General features: G+C 37.1%; 2 protein-coding genes across 3 annotated transcripts in view; one reads left to right on the top strand and one right to left on the bottom strand.

Annotated features, from left to right (window-relative positions):
* Window positions 1-21,461, bottom strand: part of trio (trio Rho guanine nucleotide exchange factor) — a 630,725-nt gene that overhangs the window by 603,702 nt on the left and 5,562 nt on the right. Inside the window, exon 1 of one of the 2 annotated variants that reach the window (XM_071671126.1) lies at window positions 8,644-8,809. The exons of the other annotated variant lie outside the window; for it this stretch is intronic. Coding sequence (XP_071527227.1) covers window positions 8,644-8,701 — 58 coding nt within the window. The 5' untranslated portion in view covers window positions 8,702-8,809. Of the gene's footprint in view, window positions 1-8,643; window positions 8,810-21,461 lie in introns of those variants that run through there. 2 annotated transcript variants of the gene reach the window in all.
* Window positions 9,138-17,489, top strand: LOC139754065 (U6 snRNA-associated Sm-like protein LSm5). The gene is made up of 3 exons (XM_071671106.1): window positions 9,138-9,213; window positions 10,769-10,965; window positions 16,870-17,489. The coding sequence occupies exons 1-3, from the start codon at window positions 9,177-9,179 to the stop codon at window positions 16,900-16,902; spliced, it is 267 nt and encodes an 88-aa protein (XP_071527207.1). The 5' UTR covers window positions 9,138-9,176; the 3' UTR covers window positions 16,903-17,489.

The following is a 21,461-nucleotide window of genomic DNA, read 5'->3' as shown; positions in this document are numbered from 1 at the left end:
ACACAGGAAATTACAAACATGCAATTACACACACATTACAAGCTTCCATGGTAAAATCCTTAACGTTACTGACCAGAATCAGCCCAATAAAAATAGATTATATGGCTTCGAATCCTGAGCGCGGCAATCGGCCCACAGCCAAACCCATGTATTCAATAATCCTCTTCTCATGAGGGTCGATACACGGGAACCTGGCTTAAACTGATTGTGTGTGTGTGTGTGTGTGTGTGTGTGTGTGTGTGTGTGTGTGTGTGTGTGTGGAGTGAGAGTCATTACAACTTCCTGAAAAAATATGCGTATCCCTGAATAAGAATCCAATCAGTAAATGTCGGCATTTACGGGAATCAGATGCGCACCCTTACATGGTTCTGTAATAAAGAGAAATAAGAAACCTAACTGCTAACAACCTCATCGAAATATCGATTATTCCATTCAAAACAGCTTGTTTCTACAGGTGATTCTGCTGCACAATGTAACACATGCAAAATCTAAGATCTTAGTCTTTAACTCGTACGAGATTTCCGGTGTGAACTACTAAGTCTTAAGCTACAGTATACTGAAGGGGTAAATGAAACGATGGAACGATGATTAAGACTTCCGTACAAGTACCTATGACGGGACTTTGCCATGAGGTGCGGCTAGCGAGAAATATCACCTAAAAGTGTACAAGATTTTGCCATTAGCTAATAATAATACTGCTTCTGCCACCAATTAAAGGGAGGGAGGGAGAGAGAGAGAGAGAGAGAGAGAGAGAGAGAGAGAGAGAGAGAGAGAGAGAGAGAGAGAGAGAGAGAGAGAGAGAGAGAGAGTATCTAAAACTTTGCCCAGGGGCAGGGCTTGCGAGAAAGGGTCACATTATTGTTTGAAAGGTATCTTCACAACAAGGCCAGATATTATGCAATCAGGTATCACGGTTCATCACTGTAAGACTGATGGCAGTCTCATTTCCATACTAATGAAGCAATTAGCTTAAGCTTGCGACGTTGGGCTGGGCTGTGCTGAGCTGCACCGGGATGGATTTCACGCTTCAAGACTACTACAAGTCTCCAGCAATATTACGTTTTTGGAACCTGTGATTATGCGTCCAATCTTATCCACTATAATTGTCATTAATATATACGTATCTAGCATCAGGATTTGCCATGCTAAAGTTGCTACTCCAGTCGATCACTCGTTCATTTACCTTAATTTGAACTCTTACTACCACTAGCCTCCAGGACTACGCATACTATTCGATCATGCTTAGGATACCTTACTGCAGTACATGCACTAACAATTACGAAACCAAGTTCCGATAATCATTATGACATCATGGATGTAATACACCAAATTTGGTGGGACTTCAGCGATCGCCTTTATTTAACACAGCAGCTTACAAAAAAGAACACTGGCTAGTGTAGTATGTTGCATCCCACTGTCCGACACTCCATAACGGAGGCCAGCAAGACACCCACCACATGTTATCCCATCTACAATGGCTATAAATACATGCAAAGGTTAGTGTAACTTTAACCTAAATTAGAGATAAACCACTCAGGGTAACCAAACTATAGAAAAAAAAATATTACTTTTGTTTAACATTATAGTAGATGGATACAGATTACAATTGTCAGTTTCCAAAATAGCTACCAACTCAACGCACACACTTGCACTTAGCAAAGATTGATTCAAGTGAAAAATATTAAAGGCTCTAACATAAATCTAAAATCTATAAACATTACATCGATTGTAACGACTTATCCCGTCCTCCACAGGCTTTAAGACAAGCTACTTTGTTGCACATTAAATCAGATCATGGGAGTACGCAAGATATATTTCAAAGGGGAGGAAAGTTAATATTCTGACTAAACTTTGCAACTTATTTTGTATATACGTATATGCACAGTAATCCATGTGAACCGATATAAAAGCATTCGAATACGAATGCATATGCACAAAATGAAAAACATGTGAACATTTTTTTCTTTGCGCGTCAGTCCAAGGGAGAACTGCCCCCTTCCCCTCCCATGCCGACACCCATGGATCTGTCAAACTGTTTCAAGCCGTGGGCAAGCCTACGTAATCTTCACAACCTGGCAGATCAGGTTGACGCAGTAGATCCGTTATCCGATACGTTTTGTGGTGTTTCCATTAGGCGAGCCGTGATATTCAAATACTTGCAAGTAAGAAGTTCCAAATTCCAGCCTCGGATTTGTATTTTGTTAAATTCACGACACCCTTTGATTTCATTTGCGCAATTTTAAAACCATTTATGCCTATTTTATACCAAAGGTATTATTTGAGCGTGCAGTCTGGAGAAAAGAGGATATCTTCCAGGATTTTCCATGTGAATTTATGACATCAATCCCATCAGGCACTTTTCAGATATGTACAAGACGAAACACTTCAATTACTAAAATTATAGAAATATCATCCACTTTTGCTAACCTTCCCTAATGATACAGAAATGTTTCTATGATCCTAAAAAATTAGAATCTTTTTTATTACATTCACGAAAATATGACCAAAGCAAAATCTAAAGTATACTGTATCTTGAAAAGCAACTGTCTCTCAGATCAAGTCAACAGTATAAGAATTCAAGCACCTGAAAGACGATTTCAACTGCATATACATCATTCATAGCAAGTTACTTTTCACTGCAATGTAACACTTCATATCTATTTCTTATATCGTTTATCAAAGGCTTTAAGGTATACGTAACAGCAGCAGCACGTGAAAATCCAGCTAAGAATATATGACACACAAACTTGTCTACCACATCTTACAAAAATATATCAACTACTGCAGCTAGGAAGCACCCTCTAAAGAAGTAAGGATTAAATACCATTTGAATACAGAAAATGCTACTGAAGGAAGATGTTAAGCGCATCTGGTACAAGCATTTAATTATAAAAAATGGCAATACAAGTTATTCCTTGCACGTCATAAAAAGCGACTAAGAGAAGCGGAAACTGGGGACTGAAAACCCTGCCCTACTCTATTACTTTTCTCCAAAACCATGAACAGAGGAGGGAGCCAAGTAAGGAGTATTTCCTCCAAGTAAACTGTTCCTGAAGCTACCTCGCTCACGCAGGTAATAGCCAAGTAAGCCTGAAAGAAGAAACCTACTTCTACGTCCAGATTGCTTTTTCTAAAACAATCATAGGGATCTGGATTCCATCTTAGCCTTTTCCCACTTCGATTCCCTTAAAATCAAGCAAACGTTTTACTCATCAACCTTAACATCTCCATAAACTTATGCAAACGTTTTCCTCTCATCTCTCCCCATCCCCTTAAACGTATGCGAATATTTGCTTCTTCATATGTTTGCCTTTTATCTCTACCCTTCACGTTTTAGTGGGTCTCATCTCTCCGTAGGCCTGCTCTTCCTTTTTGACATGCAGTCCAAGGATTTACAACTTCTTCTGGCAAGAAAGCTTTCACAAGTTTGACAGAATGAGAAAAGTTTAATTGTATAAAGAAAAAAATCTCCCACTACATGATTAATATAACAAAGTTACAAAAGAACTTAGGATTAGACATATCGCCGACCCTGTGTACAAAACGTTCGTTAATTTGTTTCACGGGAATTTACGTTTCACTGATTAACTGAGGAAATTTGCAACTAATAAACAACAATACTTATTCTAAGTTTCAACTTTTCCGTTCAGGCATGCCAAATACCTGAGCCAATTTTACATGTCAATGGCCAATGCTATTTGAGGTCCTTGATCTGAACTCTCCATACGAAGGAAGTAACTTTCTGTATCTCCCTAATGGATCCTTGAAATCATCCCTTGCCAAATTTTCATGCGATATTTGAGTTCTATGATCAATCTCCACGTCTTTTGTCTTATTCACTTTACTTAGCACGTTGCGGCCTTTTGAAAGCCCATCTTCTCCCAGGGCCATAATGTTGCTATCTACTTTCAGGACTTTAGCATCGTTCTCGCAAGCTCAAACGACTTGTAACAAATATGGTTCATGCCTAAAGAGTCTATGTGGTCAAACTTTTCATTTTTCTGGTATCTGCCAATTAGGAGAAATTCCCGGTGTACGACACATAGTGCAACATTTGTTTCTTCTCAAAACGGACATTGCTAAGAAAATCCGTGAAACAGAGTGTACTGTGGTGATGCGCTTTCCATGCTTCTTTATTAGGTGCTCTATTTGAGTATGAACTTCGTCACAGCAATTAAAATTCAAGGACCATTAAATCTGTTCAAGTAAACATATCATGTGATTAGCGATTTACATGGAAAGGTCTGCGGGGCATAGTTGTGGATAGGGAGCTGTGGTTTCGATGCATTACATGTGACAGCTAAAGAGTGGATGTGAACGGATACGGCGATCAAGTATGGAGAGAGAGAGAGAGAGAGAGAGAGAGAGAGAGAGAGAGAGAGAGAGAGAGAGAGAGAGAGAGAGAGAGAGAGACTTGCCAGCCTCCCTGCTAATGGTCACACCGCCAGTGAAATGTCACTTTAGCGAGGTTGTTTTGTTGGAAGTATTTACATTAATACGAGTTCTGGTTTCGACATTCAAAGTAAAAGAAGAGTAAAAATAATTTCCGTTACTTTGAACATACTGTTTCACCTGTGGGTAATTACTTAACCTTTTTCCTATCATTCAAAAAAAATGCATCAAGGCGTTCCTGGAATCATTTTATCACCAATTATTGCCTCAAGATCACCACTAAACATTTACAGCAAGACAAACGTGTGAATTGCACATCAATGTTCTCCATGTCAGAAAAGTCCATATGTTAAAATTACACCGATTTCATTGTGCTTGCAAGTGGAAGTTATGGACAACAAAGTGCAACATCCTCTAGGTAATTCAACATTGGCAAGCACTGCCATTCAAGAAATGCTCTCCTCAACCAAAATAATAATTCTATACAGTTCCTCCATACATATTGTAGCTCTCTATCAACCTAAACGAGGAAAGAATCATTTGTTTAATTTTGCCCAAACCAAACCTAATAACTTATAACCACTGAACTGAACTCAACCTTGCTTACTGAACATGCCATGTCACCTTAAACTTCTAGAGATTACATCAGCATATTGTCAGTTATATTGACAGGATAGACTATTTAAATCTATCTATATCTGTACTTTAAACTTTCTTTTTTACTTCAATTTTACTTTAGATTAAAAGAAAACCTATGAATTTGCTGCAAACATCAAGTTTCCTACAAACAGCTACAGTGTATGCATTCTGATCTGCAAAAAGATGAAAAAAAATTTCATCTGAAAACTGAAGTCATATCTTTATGTAAAACTTAAAATTCATCTTTTCAAATAACAGAATAAATCACTGTACAATTTCATCAACTGCAAAAACTGGTTATACTTAATATTTACTTATGCCATCCCAATCCTTTATTTCTATAAAATCAAATCAGAGGGCAATAAATCTCATGCTCACAGCATGAATTTATATGTAAATAATCAGGATCATTCTATCATAACATCAAATAAGACAATGGTGGAAAAGATACAAGGCTAAGGAAATAAACTGGGTTAATTTACATAATCAAAACACACGAAGCCCTCAACTGCCTACCTCTAGCAGCTCAGATCTACCTTATTTTTCAGTCATGGTGAAAATTTAGGATCAACATTACAGTCTAATCTTCCCTGCCTTGTGTTAAGTATGTGCTCTGAAAGGTGTTTTGCTGATGTTCAAGTGTATCCAGCAGCCAAATCTCCCATCAACCGAGATTAAAACACATGACCATTACCACTCATAATCAACTTTTTTTGTAACATACTCTCTAGGAGTCTATATATGCAAACATATCCACAATCACTTAGGACTTCATGATTCACTTTGTTAAACTAGAAAACAAAGGCTGCACTCCCTAAATAGCAGACAGAAGTTATATATCATCATCACCACTATTTATAAATCATAAATCCTAGAAGGTATGGTCCCTAACTTATACTGAAATGTCTTCCTACAAGCACTATAGGCATGGAAGACTATAAAATACTACCTATGAAGTCAAAAGGTGTTACCACACACACACACAAAAAAAAAAAGAACACCTCAAACATCCAGGACCTGAGATTCTTCAACACCTTGCCTGCAATCACGAGAAACACCATGGGATAAGTAATTAAAAAGCGTACCAGACCAGCCAAAAAATGGAGGATATGTGGGTCAGTGGGTTGTGGCCTCCACAACCTTGCTCAACCAACAACCCAACAGAGCTGTCAGGCCCAGTCTTGGCTGTCAGGGTTGAAGACCCTTGAAAACTACACCAAGTATTCATACACTGTATCACAAATCTGGTGTTGGTAGAGCAAGCTATTCATTAGCAATACACAATATTAAGGTGGGACAAGATCTAAGGGCACCAAGATCAGTGGTATCCTAAAAGCCACATGCTACAGGAAGTTCTTGATTTCTATACATATTAAGCTACTTTAACGTTAATTTACTAGACATTTTCCCTAATGGGCTAAATAAAGTGGGCTAACAGAGACACACTCACAAAGTGAACAAACCTTATAGCATCAGACTGAAACAAGACCATAACACAAATAACTTTCAAATACCATTACAAGTGAACTAAATGTTAGCTACTATGGGAAGAGAGGCAGATAGGAAAATCTGAAAAACTGAGTAAGTGGAGAAAGCTGGCTACCCATCCTATACTATGGCTGCTCTCTGCCAAAAATCACACCAGACTTTAGACTTTCTCTTAACTTTTCAGTGAAAACAATAGCAATACCAGTAGCTATTTTCTTTTACCAAACTATAATTCATATATTAAACAGATTTTCATCAATAGAGAAGTTGAAAAAATCACTGCTATGGTGGTGCAACTAAATAATTACCATTGCTCATAACATGGTACAAGCAAATAAACAACTTTTCCTCTCATGTTAAAGTCAACTGATCCACTTCTAACATGTGGAAAGCACTAGCTTACCTCCACTTTCCTATCAGCTTTAGATATTGTTCTGCAATACTAGTATTTACAAATACAATAACAGTTGTGGAGCATGATTTGGGCCTTTTTTTTTATTAAATGTTAAACATTGTAATTATAAGGAAAAACATGGGATTAACCAAATCATATGTAACATGCTTATAAACGATCAACAAAACCCATAAAAACTTCACCTAACTTCTCTAATGGTCAAGATTTATCTTAATATTCTGGTTGATGCCAAAATGATAATGGGTGACAACACACAGATTACACTATGTGCAGCCATGCAACTCCTACCAGCAGACGAATCTAATGATACATTCTTATCATTTCAGTGACAAAGTAACATTATAAGTTCTACTGATATCTTACAAGGGTTTTACCTATTTTCTATATCAATAAATCCCCCATTACTGAGTTAATATTCCTACAATGTAAAGTACCAAAGAGAAACAAAAAGAGCACTTACCTCTCTTAACACTAAAAAAAGATATGTGGGGTCTAATAAATGGATAACATTCCTTGTTAATTGCTTTTGAAGTCAATTTCCAAAACCAAATGAAACTATACATAAAATAAACTTGCCTGTGTTGTCTAGCTGTGGAGTTTCCCTTGTTACTGAGGAGATGCAATCCACTGGACACCATCATGCATTGTTAGGTTTGAGAGACAGTGCTTTCCGATTTGTCAAAATCAGAATCTCACCCTTTGTAAAAGTGGTCCTTTTATGCAATACTTCAATCCCTTTACATCTACATCTGAATCCATCCAACTTATTTGCAAGCCTGACTCAACTGGATCATGCATATTCACCTTTCAGACACTAAAATGCATGACAGCATCCAGTGGAGTGCAACTTTTCAATATAGGGATATTCCTCATTACTAGACATCACAGGGAAGAGAGCTATCATGTATTTTCACATTTCATTTCTATTCAAAAACTGACTTCCAAACAAATACAAAACCTATTGAGTCCATTGGTATCACTCAAGAAAATCTATTTAGTACAGCACATGCAACCACTTTTTAATAAATAACGCAAGATAAAGCACCAAATTTATGCTATGAAACTATTATTCTCTTCATTATATGCTACACTAGTACTACATAAAACCAATCATCATTCAAAGCTAACTGCAATGTGTAGCTAAACTAGGAAATTACCCTAAACTGATGTAACAAATGTAAAACATTACAGAAAATATCAATTAAACTTCAGATGATAACCAATTCTAAAATCAGCATATAACATCTAATATTCTTAATTTCTTTTCCAGAGAGAATTCCCGCACCCTTATCCACAAAAATAAAACAATGACAATAATCTTAAGCAAACCACGCCCAACTCATTAAATAATTGCTAGACAAGTATATCGATGCTATAACAACTTGACAATATCATTTACTTTAAAAAACTCACATTTCCCTTCATATACTTAACCCAACCCTGTGTAATTCTACAAACATATATATAGATGCTGTCTACATCAACTTGACATCCAAACAAACATTAATTACCTCCTCCTCAACTGACATGTCAGTTACAAACAAAAATATACCTTGAATAGGAAATATATAATCTATTGGTGGGTGTGAAGTGGCGGAAAAGGGCGAGGTTCTAATAAATAGAAACTGTTAAAAACATAGGGGGAACTGTCAAACTGGTAGCTATCACCAATCTTACACACAATGCGTTGGATTATTAAGTGTACTCACCACTTTTGAACACCTCTGGGGTGTCTGGATCCGACGAATCGTCACTAAAGTGTTCCATGTTGAAGCACTTCTCAACAAACTTTGAAAATCTCCGCAAGTGTTACATTGTTACACCCAAATTCGATCACTGACAAAACAAAACGCCATGACAGATGCCGATATAGGGCGAGCATCTTGTCTATTTTCATTGTGCCATTTGAATATATAAGTCATGTCCATGTTTCTGATTTATATATAGAAAGCATCAGTATATATCTCAACTTTAACAACTGCATGTGTGAGAGTATAAATTTTACTAAAAGTAATCAAAATAGCCTTCTTGAGGCAAAAATCATTACGTAGATATGTTTTATACTTACCGATATATGTAAGATATAAGAGAGTACAGATAGGTTTTACAACAATTAGAAAACTACATACTGAACTAATTGGATATCGCATGAAAGCTATTTCAAACACAAAAATAAAGAATAATTAAAAAACAGTGGCTTTGTTTACATAGATTTAGAAGATGGTGTACCATACATAGAACCATGGCTGCTCCAAACCCATCAACACTGTTGCCTCTCGGTAAACTGTATTACATGATTAGAAATACATGCTTATTCTAATAAGGAAGGGAGCTGTATTACTTCTTTGTAGTTAGACTATGTAGCACTTTTAGCCACTTTGTCATTTACAAGCGTTATGTTCATATATTCTACTTAACGCGTCTTGAATGTCTTGAAAGATAATTCCAGATTTATGAGTGACGGCAAAATTTATTCCCGAATTTTATATAAAAACTTTTAATCAGTTATAAATCAAGGGCATTATAGTGATTACTTTGTCAAAATGTTCGCATTGATTATTTTGCCGACCAGGTGAATCCGGAAGACCGTACTTTATGATGCCGACTACTACACAAATGTTATTTTGCTGGTCAGCATATTTTCTCATTGCACCTCAATTTACGAGGAGGAATGCTAGGGATAGTGGGCAGGCAATTCCGGTTGGAGGTAAAATATGGCTGATTAGTCAGTCTGCTGCAAACACCTTTCCTAGACTTCCAAATGGAGAGGGAAGGGAGCTTTACTGCAAATCTGAAGGAACAAGTGTGGTCAAAACTTAGTTCATCAGAATTAATATTCCTCAAAATCAATTTGGATAAAACTAACTGTAGGATATATATATATATATATATATATATATATATATATATATATATATATATATTCTCATACTAAACTTGAAAGCAAGAAGTCATTAAAATAATAGTAGACTCCAATGCCAAGTAGTCAACAAAGTAACCACTGCATCTTATTTTATTACCTTCCATCACGTTTCTCAGGCAGTAAATCACCTATAAGCTCATTTTACTTTAATGTTACTATCATACACTCCTTATAAATTCCATCATGTATTCTTTCCACTCTAAACAATTTGTACATGTTTACATTCCAAATCTTGTGTTTGTTATTAAATGGTTTAAGAGTGGCAGATCAACATAAAAATGTGCAGATCACTCAACTATTATGTTTCACTGTAATTAGTACAAACTACCCAGATTTTGTGTCAACCAACTATTCAGTGAATTTCTATCTTGCTGCATAACTTAGTTTGCCCACCTGCACGTAAATCTTTGTATTGTGTACGTGATGCCTAAACTTGTACCACACATACCATATGCAAAGTTCTATATCATCTAAAGTCGAAAGACAAAGATTAAGATCGGGATATCTTGTAATGTACCAAACTTTTATGAACATGCAATGTCATAAGGATGGTTAGATGTGGTTCAAACTTTTACTGCAGATAAGGTACACAAAGTTCTGTAAAAGAATGAGATTTTTAGGTCAGGATCATGTTTACAGTACTCTAAGGTTACATACTTAAGGCTTGGGTACATAACATTTCACGAGTGGATGACTGGATTGGATATTGGCCAAAAATGTACAGCAGCAACAGTTTACCCTGACAATATATTATAATATCAGCCTCTTCTTTGCTCCATAATCATAAACTCAACCCTCAGTTGATTTCGGCCGAAGGTTGCTTTAATTATGTCATTCCCAAATAGTATGACAAATTTTTTTTATTGCATTTGCTGTTGAAAGCATTGGTTTGACTGTATCTGTTATTGCAGAGTTAGTTGATAAATGTATTGGTTCTCGTATCCACATTATCATGAAGAGTGACAAAGAAATAGTTGGAACACTCCTTGGCTTTGATGACTTCGTCAACATGGTGCTTGAGGATGTAACAGAATATGAATCTACACCAGAGGGAAGGAGAATCACACAACTTGATCAAATTCTTCTTAATGGAAATCATATAACAATGGTAAGACAATTGGTGTTAAAATTTTATATCTTGAATAAACCATATTCCCACCAAAGCAGAAATATCTTAATAGTCTTTCATAGTTGGTAACAGAATTTTGAGAAATAGTGAAAACAGCTTAACTCATGGGTTTTATAACATGGTGGCAATCTGATTATAAAACTATCAATTCTTTTCGTTCCACTTCATTCTGTTTCATTCACACCTTTCACCCTCCTGCATGATCAGGCCCCAATTGCTCAAAATCTTTTTCACTCCATCTTTCCATCTCCAGTTTGGTCTCCCTGCTCTCCTTGTTCCATCCACTTTTGACACATATCCGAATTGTCAAAATTTCCTCTCTTGTTCTCTCCATATGTCCAAAACCATTTTAGCACACCCTTCTCAGCTGTCTCAGCTACATGCTTTTTTTTATGATCACACTTCTCTCACTTTCATTACTCTCTGTCAAACTACCTCAGGTTCACATACACATATATATGTATGTATATACGTGTCTATATTATATTTATCGGTATATTATCTTTATCGGTTTCCTGCGTCAGCGAGGTAGTGCCAGGAAACAAAGACTGGCCCATCCATTCATATACACATAAACACCCATACACACACAATTACATACATATACATATCAACATGTACATATTCATACTTGCTTGCCTTCATCCATTCCTGTCATTACCCCTCCCCACAGGAAGCAGCATCGTTACCCCCAACTTCAGCGAGGTAGCGCCAGGAAAAGAGACAAAAAGGGCTCATTTGTTCACACACTATCTCTAGATGTCATATGTAATGCACCAAAACCACAGCTCCCTATCTACATCCAGTCCCCGCAGACAGAGAAAAAACAATGTATGAGTGTGAAAAAAAATATATGGTTGTGAGCAGTGTGATGAGGAAGTAGTTAGTGAAAAAGAGAAGTTATATAGGCAGGAAGAAAGTGAATTCATGGTTGTATAGGAATTTTTTGTGAAAAATTATGACAGCTGCACTTACTCTTCTATGTGATTTTGAGGTAATGGAGGTCTTTTTCAACAGATGATAGGTAAATATTATATGTTCAAAGAAAAAAGACACCATCCTCTCCAAACATGCCAGTCTTTCGACTTCACAATTATTGTGCTGTGAAATGTATTTCTAAATGTATTCTTGTGACCTGCTGTAAATGCTGTGCACGTTTATAAAATAAGAGTGTGTATGAAGTAATTGTGTCAGTGAAATAGTAGTGTTCACTATGATGAAATATTTATTCTCCAAAAGCCTTGCCACACATACCAGCCAGTCTTGTTCACATTATATATCCCTGTATGAAATAGAGATACAGTGGGAAACAGGCGTGATAGAAAGAAATAATCATCATCTATCCCTACGTCTCCTCTTACTGGAAGCTGTCAAACGTCTTTCATACCACTTCACAGAGCTTACATAGCATTTACTTTGCCAAATTAAATATAATAATTATTTGTTACCTTAGCAAGAAGACTGGTCATTCCATTGAGGAATTCCTTTTTATATTTTCTCCTCATATTGGGATGAGTACAGGATGGCAGTTTAATGGTTAAAACTTACTTAAACCAGTATAGGGGCACCATAGAATATCTTTGATATAAAAGAAATGCATATCAATAAATTCCTCTTACATAGTGGAAGTGATTTAGACCTGAGGAGAATAACTTTTTTCCTTGTAAATATAAGCAATACAAGGACTGTGATGATCCAATAGAATACTAAGTAAAAATGATTACCAGTTAGGAGTACCACAGAATTAAATTAGGAATAGGAAAGAAGTTGATAGAGTTGATAGAGATATGGTGTGGGAGGCAAGTTGTTAGAAGCGGTGAAAAGTTTTTATCGAGGATGTAAGGCATGTGTATGTATAGGAAGAGAGGAAAGTGATTGGTTTTCAGTGAATGTAGGTTTGTGGCAGGGTTGTGTGATGTCTCCATGGTTGTTTAAATTGTTTATGGATGGGGTTGTTAGGTAGGTGAATGCAAGAGTTTTAGAAAGAGGGGCAAGTATGAAGTCTGTTGGGGATGAGAGAGCGCTTGGGAAGTGAGTCAGTTGTTGTTCGCTGATGATACAGCGCTGGTGGCTGATTCATGTGAGAAACTGCAGAAGCTGGTGACTGAGTTTGGTAAAGTGTGCAAAAGAAGAAAGTTAAGAGTAAATGTGAATAAGAGCAAGGTTATTAGGTATAGTAGGGTTGAGGGTCAAGTCAATTGTGAGGTAAGTTTGAATGGAGAAAAACTGGAGGAAGTAAAGTGTTTTAGATATCTGGGAGTGGATCTAGCAGCGGATGGAACCAAGGAAGTGGAAGTGAATCATAGGGTGGGGGAGGGGCGAAAATTCTGGGAGCCTTGAAGAATGTGTGGAAGTCGAGAACATTATCCTGGAAAGCAAAAATGGGTATGTTTGAAGGAATAGTGGTTCCAACAATGTTGTATGGTTGCGAGGCGTGGGCTATGGATAGAGTTGTGTGCAGGAGGGTGGATGTCCTGGAAATGAGATGTTTGAGGACAATATGTGGTGTGAGGTGGTTTGATCAAGTAAGTAATGTAAGGGTAAGAGAAATGTGTGGAAATAAAAAGAGCGTGGTTGAGAAAGCAGAAGAGGGCGTTTTGAAATGGTTTGGGCACATGGAGAGAATGAGTGAGGAAAGATTGACCAAGAGGATATATGTGTTGGAGGTGGAGGGAATGAGGAGAAGTGGGAGACCAAATTGGAGGTGGAAAGATGGAGTGGAAAAGATTTTGAGGGATCGGGGCCTGAACATGCAGGAGGGTGAAAGGCGGGCAAGGAATAGAGTGAATTGGATCGATGTGGTATACTAGGGTCGACGTGCTGTCAATGGATTGAATCAGGGCATGTGAAGCGTCTGGGGTAAACCATGGCCATTTTCTGTGGTGCCTGGATGTGGAAAGGGATCTGTGGTTTCGGGCATTATTGCATGACAGCTAGAGACTGAGTGTGAATGAATGGGGCCTTTGTTGTCTTTTCCTAGCGCTACCTCGCACACATGAGGGGGGAGGGGGATGTTATTCCATGTGTGGCGAGGTGGCGATGGGAATGAATAAAGTCAGACAGTGTGAATTGTGTGCATGTGTATACATGTAGGTGTCTGCATGTGTATATATATGTGTACATCGAGATGTATGGGTATATATATTTACGTGTGTGGACGTGTATGTATGTACATGTGTATGGGGGTGGGTTGGGCCATTTCTTTCGTCTGTTTCCTTGAGCTACCTCTTAAACGCGGGAGACGGCGACAAAGCAAAATAAATAATAAAATAGGAAAAAAGTGCATATCAGTGATACTTAGAAATACTTAGAAAAGCAAATGGATTTGTATGTAGCATTTATGGATCTGGAGAAGGCATATGATAGAGTTGATAGAGATGCTCTGTGGAAGGTATTAAGAATATATGGTGTGGGAGGCAAGTTGTTAGAAGCAGTGAAAAGTTTTTATCGAGGATGTAAGGCATGTGTATGTGTAGGAAGAGAGGAAAGTGATTGGTTCTCAGTGAATGTAGGTTTGCGGCTGGGGTTTGTGATGTCTCCATGGTTGTTTAATTTGTTTATGGATGGGGTTGTTAGGGAGGTGAATGCAAGAGTTTTGGAAAGAGGGGCAAGTATGGTCTGTTGGGGATGAAAGAGCTTGGGAAGTGAGTCAGTTGTTGTTCGCTGATGATACAGGGCTGGTGGCTGATTCATGTGAGAAACTGCAGAAGCTGGTGACTGAGTTTGGTAAAGTGTGTGAAAGAAGAAAGTTAAGAGTAAATGTGAATAAGAGCAAGGTTATTAGGTACAGTAGGGTTGAGGGTCAAGTCAATTGGGAGGTAAGTTTGAATGGAGAAAAATTGGAGGAAGTGAAGTGTTTTAGATATCTGGGAGTGGATCTGGCAGCGGATGGAACCATGGAAGCGGAAGTGGATCATAGGGTGGGGGAGGGGGCGAAAATCCTGGGAGCCTTGAAGAATGTGTGGAAGTCGAGAACGTTGTCTCGGAAAGCAAAAATGGGTATGTTTGAAGGAATAGTGGTTCCAACAATGTTGTATGGTTGCGAGGCGTGGGCTATGGATAGAGTTGTGCGCAGGAGGATGGATGTGCTGGAAATGAGATGTTTGAGGACAATGTGTGGTGTGAGGTGGTATGATCGAGTAAGTAACGTAAGGGTAAGAGAGATGTGTGGAAATAAAAAGAGCGTGGTTGAGAGAGCACAAGAGGGTGTTTTGAAATGGTTTGGGCACATGGAGAGAATGAGTGAGGAAAGATTGACCAAGAGGATATATGTGTCGAAGGTGGAGGCAACGAGGAGAAGTGGGAGACCAAATTGGAGGTGGAAAGATGGAGTGAAAAAGATTTTGTGTGATTGGGGCCTGAACATGCAGGAGGGTGAAAGGAGGGCAAGGAATAGAGTGAATTGGCTCGATGTGGTATACTGGGGTTGACGTGCTGTCAGTGGATTGAATCAGGGCATGTGAAGTGTCTGGGGTAAACCATGGAAAGCTGTGTAGGTATGTATATTTGCGTGTGTGGACGTATGTATATGCATGTGTGTGGGGGTGGGTTGGGCCATTTCTTTCGTCTGTTTCCTTGTGCTACCTCGCAAACGCAGGAGACAGCGGAAAAAAAAAAAAAAAAAAAAAATTCAGTGATTTTTTACTTAGTAAAAGTGCTTTAGACTTGGGAAGCATGACATTATGTTAATTTGTTTCCCTCTTAAAAGTGATACAAAGTGATTAGGTAAAAATAATTGAAACACTAGTACAGTACAAGTCAACAAAACCTACAAAAAACTCATCTACCCTTATGTAAGTCAAGATTTACCTTAATATTTTGAATCGTACTGAAAATATACCAACATCATTGTCATCTTCCCTTTGCCACATCAGTTGTACGCACATGTCATAAGTAAACACACCTGGCAAACAACCTTCCTAGGAAATGAAAGCAGTTCATATTTCTTAACATCGAAAATTTAGGTTTCCGAGGAAAGTTAGGTGAAATTGTCATTGTTTTAGTTAGTTCTAAAAAGTTTCCTTACTTTTACCAATTTTCTAAAAATGACCAAAGCTGCTTTCTCACTACTATTGTAGCTTAAAATGTCATGTTCAGAATTATGTAACCCAAGTCTAAATCATATTTAGTATTTGGAGTTCATAGACTTGCATTTCTTCCATGTCCACAAGATATTTCTGTGGTAGACCAAAACTATTAATTTACATAAACTTTAATTGTGGGACAACAAAATGCCACTTGCTTAAGATTTTTTTTTTTATTTCATCTATCATTACCCAATAAAATCCGTAATTGTGGAACTGCTCGTTCAATAAGTTGCTGGATTAGAGAGACTGAGTGTATCTACGTATTTAGTAAACAAGATGGTCAAATGAATTTGTGGTATAACTAAATTGAATGTCATGTCTTCTATTCAACTCTCACAAGCATCTTTACATTTTTGTTCTTTTTTTTCTTTATGAGAGTTTTGGATCACTTATTGTACAGATTACAGTGCAATGCCATATTATTTGACAGATCACAACAATAATTGCTCCTTACCATAAGGTCTCTTTTCTTTCTTTACATCAGTGTTATTACATAATGCACTTAACAATACATAGCCATTTCATCATTTCCTTAAGAATCACTAACTAGAGATTAAAATACCTTATGTTATTTGTGGGGGGTTACTCTTTCCTTGTAAATACTTAAATTTTCTTGGGGTCACTTTTATTTTTCACATTTTTGCATCTCAAAAATTCTTTTTTGGTCTCATGTTATTTATTTCTTTATTTCTGTGGCTATTCACATGTGTCTTTACAAGCAACATTCTAATAAACATGGAAAAAAAATTCAGAAATAGAGGAACTCTAACCATTTTCATTTTTTTTTTTTTTTCAGCTTGTTCCTGGTGGTGCAGAAATGGTAGACTAATCTTTGGAAAATATACACTAGATTTGTAGATCATAATGATATTATTTCCTGTGAATCTTGGAGCAAGGTAGAAGATTGTGGATGAGTAAAGGAAACTTAAGACTATGCATCTTCAAAGAAGACACAAGTAATATTCTTAGTTCATGATTGAATTTCAGACCATTATATTTGTTAATGAATGTTGGTATTCAGGAGAGATTATGGCATAAAAGCATATCCAAAACCTAGTTTGGAAAATACAACAAAAAACAATGACATGTCATTTAAAATTAATGAAGTCTCATTTTTGTTATTATCAATCAGTACATTATGAAGTACCATTAATTTATATGAGTTCTTTACTTAAATTATTATTAGCCAAAAAAAAAAAAAAAAAAAAAAAAAAGATAAATTTTGAAGTAAATGATCATTGTTATTGCTTCACTTGTTAGGGAGTTTGGAATCAGTCAGTAACGTTACTGAAATTATAAATTAACACTATTTTACTTTTGATAACAGAGCTTATTTGTCAACAGGATCTATCCCCAGGATTCCTCAGTTTATGTAATGTGTAATACTTTTATACAATAAAATATTCCAATATTGTATTTTACTTGTCTTGTATACAGGGCTAGGGGTGGACTTTACTAGTTCAATGTTACACTACTAGAGAAAACTCGCCTTTGGCAAGGCTGTATATGTATAATTGGGAGTACTGCCTCATTATGGACTCCTAACTCTAAAGGAGTCTACAATACCCTGCTTTTAGATGTAGCACATTCTTTTCAAAGGAGTCTACATTTCCCCAATACTGAAAGTAGCACAGCCTTGGGCTGCAGGAGCTTTCAGGAAGGTCCTGGTTAACACTAGGACTCTTTCTTAGAAATTAGACCCAGAGTAATTATGATATGTAAGGGGAGTAAGTCATCATAAAGGCATACAAGACAGTGTAAAGCTCGTGGTAAATATAAGGTTAATGAAGACTGATGTCTATAGATCTTTTATCTCTGTCTGTCCAAGAACTCCCAATTAAAGGGATGGGTATGGCAAAAAGAGAAAAGATGCCATATTATCAAAGCTTAACACATCTTTCAAGCATTCTTCATTACTCTCTCATTTACCTGGACCCTCTTCCCAGCATATTTTTCCTTGCCCCTTCTAGGATGCCTGTTGCCAACCTCTCACTTCTTAATATTCTACAATAATCTGTCATCATGCACCCTCAACAAGATTGGACTGCTTCAACTGGACACCACAAACCACATTTCTCTCTAATCTCCCATATCTCCTAAACACTTCAGCATTACTTATTCCATCCCATCTCTAAACACAAGCATTCCTTAAACGACTAATTTCAGCAGCCTGAATTTTGACTGATAACAGTATGGTAAAAATGGAAGGAAAGAGGACTGAGCAGATGGTCAGATTCAGTGAATGTGGGATTAAATCAGGTGTATTTCTTGAAGAGGTTAAGGAAAATGTGTTTGCACACTTGAAATCTGGAATATAAATATATCATTATCAATCTAGTTACTTGGGATGGATCAAGTCCTTAGAGCCTCTAAAAATCACACACACTCATCCACAACCTGTGACTAATGTGTTGAAGTGAAAAGTGGACTCCTACCTTTTCAAACTTCTTACTTTTAACCTCTGGACACAAATGATTCATCCATTCACACCATCTCCATAAAATGATTCCCCAGTATACAATCCTCACTTATTACTTTAGCAGCTTCATCTGAAATATACCTAGCCCTAAACAAATTCCTCTGCATCTGTCCAACTTTTATAAAGTTGAATATACATCTGACAAATTTAGTGAAGAGAATGAATACTTCAGAAACAATGGAGTACTCTGAAGTTTCAGTTATACCTTATCCAGTAGTTATATGAAATATCAATATAGCACATAACCGCACTCTGAAACAAAGTTTAGTCTATTTATTACAAGAATACTGATCAAGAAATATCCCTAATTCTTAACAAAAACTAACATGTTTACAATGTCATTACAAATGGTATGATTCTGCAGACTATATATTCTTACTAGTGTAAGGTTTGGAGTCTGTTCAAGTCCCCTTGTAATCTTGGTGCAATACTTGCTTTTCACTTCCCTTATGACCTTTGCTTCATCTCCAAACATATTCAGGTAGGATTCCATACCTAAAGGCAAAACATTTACATAGGTCATGAAGGGTAATAGTCCAAGAAATGAACCTCAACACTCCGCTGGTCATCTCAACCCGTTTGGAAAAGGCTCCTCTAACATGCATCTTCTACTCCCTTCCTGAGAAAATCTTCAGTCTAATGAAGTTTTCCCTTTATTCCTGATTAGTGATCCAGCTTCTTGATCTGCCTTCTATGTGGTACAAAGTCAAATAATTTCTGGCACTTCAGATACAACAGTCCACCCAGCCTTTCCTTTTGTCTAACACTGATTTCACTCTCATATATATCTCTAAGAGATTAGTTACAAAAGACCTCCTTTCCCTTAAACCATGCTGTCTCTCACTTAAGGAATTTCTTCTATACAGAGAGTCATCCACTTGCTTTCCAATAGTCTCTTCAAGAACCTTCGCACAACAGGCATTAGTAAGACCAATTCGTAGTTCAGTGCCTGTTCCTGGTCTCCTTTCTTATATATAAGACATTTGTCCTTTTCCAATCCCTTGGCACAATGTATTTCTCCAATGACATCATGAACAATAATTTAAGTGGTCTATCAAACGTAACTGCACACCTGTATAGCACATACAAGGAAAGTCCTTTTTGGACCATGTGAATATCTTTTTTCTAGACATCACCATGATTTCCAAAATCTCCTTCCCATTCCATCTCGGTGGTGTTGGGGATTTAGGGTCTTCCTTTGCGAATACACTTTTCAATATGCTATTCAGTTTCTCATAAATCCATAAATCAACCTTTAGAATTTCCCTCTGAATCCTTTGGCCTAATTAACTGGCTCCTAAACTGACAACTGGCTCCTAATAAAGTTATGGAACAGTGTTGAATTTTTAGGTACCTTGTCCACAATACTATTTTGTTTCTTTGTTCCTCTTTTCTTATCCTGATAAACTCTTTTTGTGCTTTCTTATACATTGCTGACTAAAGTGCTGTCTCTATCTTCATTACTGCACATCTCGAAGCTCCATTGCTTTATGACGTCTTATCACACCATTCTTTCCTCTTGAGGTACCCATGCCTCTACTCCCTTAATGCAAATTTTACAAAGCCTCTCAACACGACAGCAAGGTTCCTGGCTACTGAATTCTATTAACCAATCTATATATGTGAGGCGTCTGGGGTAAACCATGGAAAGCTGTGTAGGTATGTATATTTGCGTGTGTGGACGTGTGTATGTACATGTGTATGGGGGGGGGGGTTGGGCCATTTCTTTCGTCTGTTTCCTTGCGCTACCTCGCAGACGCGGGAGACAGCGACAAAGTATAAAAAAAAAAAAAAAAAAAAAAATCTATATTACCACAAATATTATTGTGGTTTGGGTAGTTTCTTTGGTCATATCTCCTCTTTATTTCTTGTCTCACCTCTGATATTTTACTGTCCTCTTTTACCACATATTCGAACTTGAGTATTACATGATCACTTCTTCCAACTGGTGTATCATATAAGATGTTATCAATATCCACGCTGATATGAGGAAGACAAAGCCTAGTAATGATGGTGTATCAGTCCCTCTCATCCTAGTATGATCTGTAACAAGCTGGTTTGGAAATTTTCAGGTATACAATCTAAAAACTCGTGTCTCCATGACTCACTATCATGATGAGAGTCCAGTCTACCATGACTCACTATCACAATGAGAATCCAGTCTCTCTTTATAATTGAAATTCCCCATTATGAGTACCATCTCTAAGAAATGTGTTTCACTGCTTCATGTACCATCCTGACTGCTTCTTCACTGTTACCACCGTATACTTCTGGTTATTGCAATTCTTTGGAGGATTATATGCGAATAACACAAATTTTCTTCATCCTTACAGTTACTATTCCCACTATGTACTGTCTGAATGGGTCATCTTCCACTATTTCTTGATACTTCAGGCTCTTTCATAAAGAGGGATAATCTTCCCTCTCATTTACCTTCTCTTTTCTTTCTTGCTATCATGTACTCCTCTGGGCAGAACAGAAGCTTTAGTAAGCTTAATTTTTATGACTCCAATAATATCAGGTGCCCTTTCCTTTACGTGATCCTTGAATTGCAGTTATTTACCACTGATGTAACCAATCAACATTTGAATACATTACTTTCAGTCTGACATTACCATCTAACACTCCTGCCCTCTTTGCAGTTCTAGTGGGGCTGCTACATCCTCTTGCCACATTTGACATTTCCATTATTTTTGTCTTCTGACTGTACTTTGTTTTTCTCTCTCTCTTCTTTAGATCTATCACACTTGATGAATGTCTCAAAGAATTCCAGCATGCTTATAAGATTCTAAGCTTTTCTAATTATTTCTTAATTTCATGACTCCAAGTCAATCAAAGTTATAACTGGTTGCCCCCTAATGTCTTGGTTAAACCTCCTTTTCCTTCCTTTATCGCAGAAGTCACTTCTT

This window comes from Panulirus ornatus, chromosome 2 (assembly GCF_036320965.1).
Source record: "Panulirus ornatus isolate Po-2019 chromosome 2, ASM3632096v1, whole genome shotgun sequence".
In the NCBI taxonomy this organism is placed as follows: Eukaryota; Metazoa; Arthropoda; class Malacostraca; order Decapoda; family Palinuridae; genus Panulirus; species Panulirus ornatus.
The sequence above is the reverse complement of the archived record's forward strand: the minus strand, read 5'-3'. Positions and strand labels throughout refer to the sequence as shown.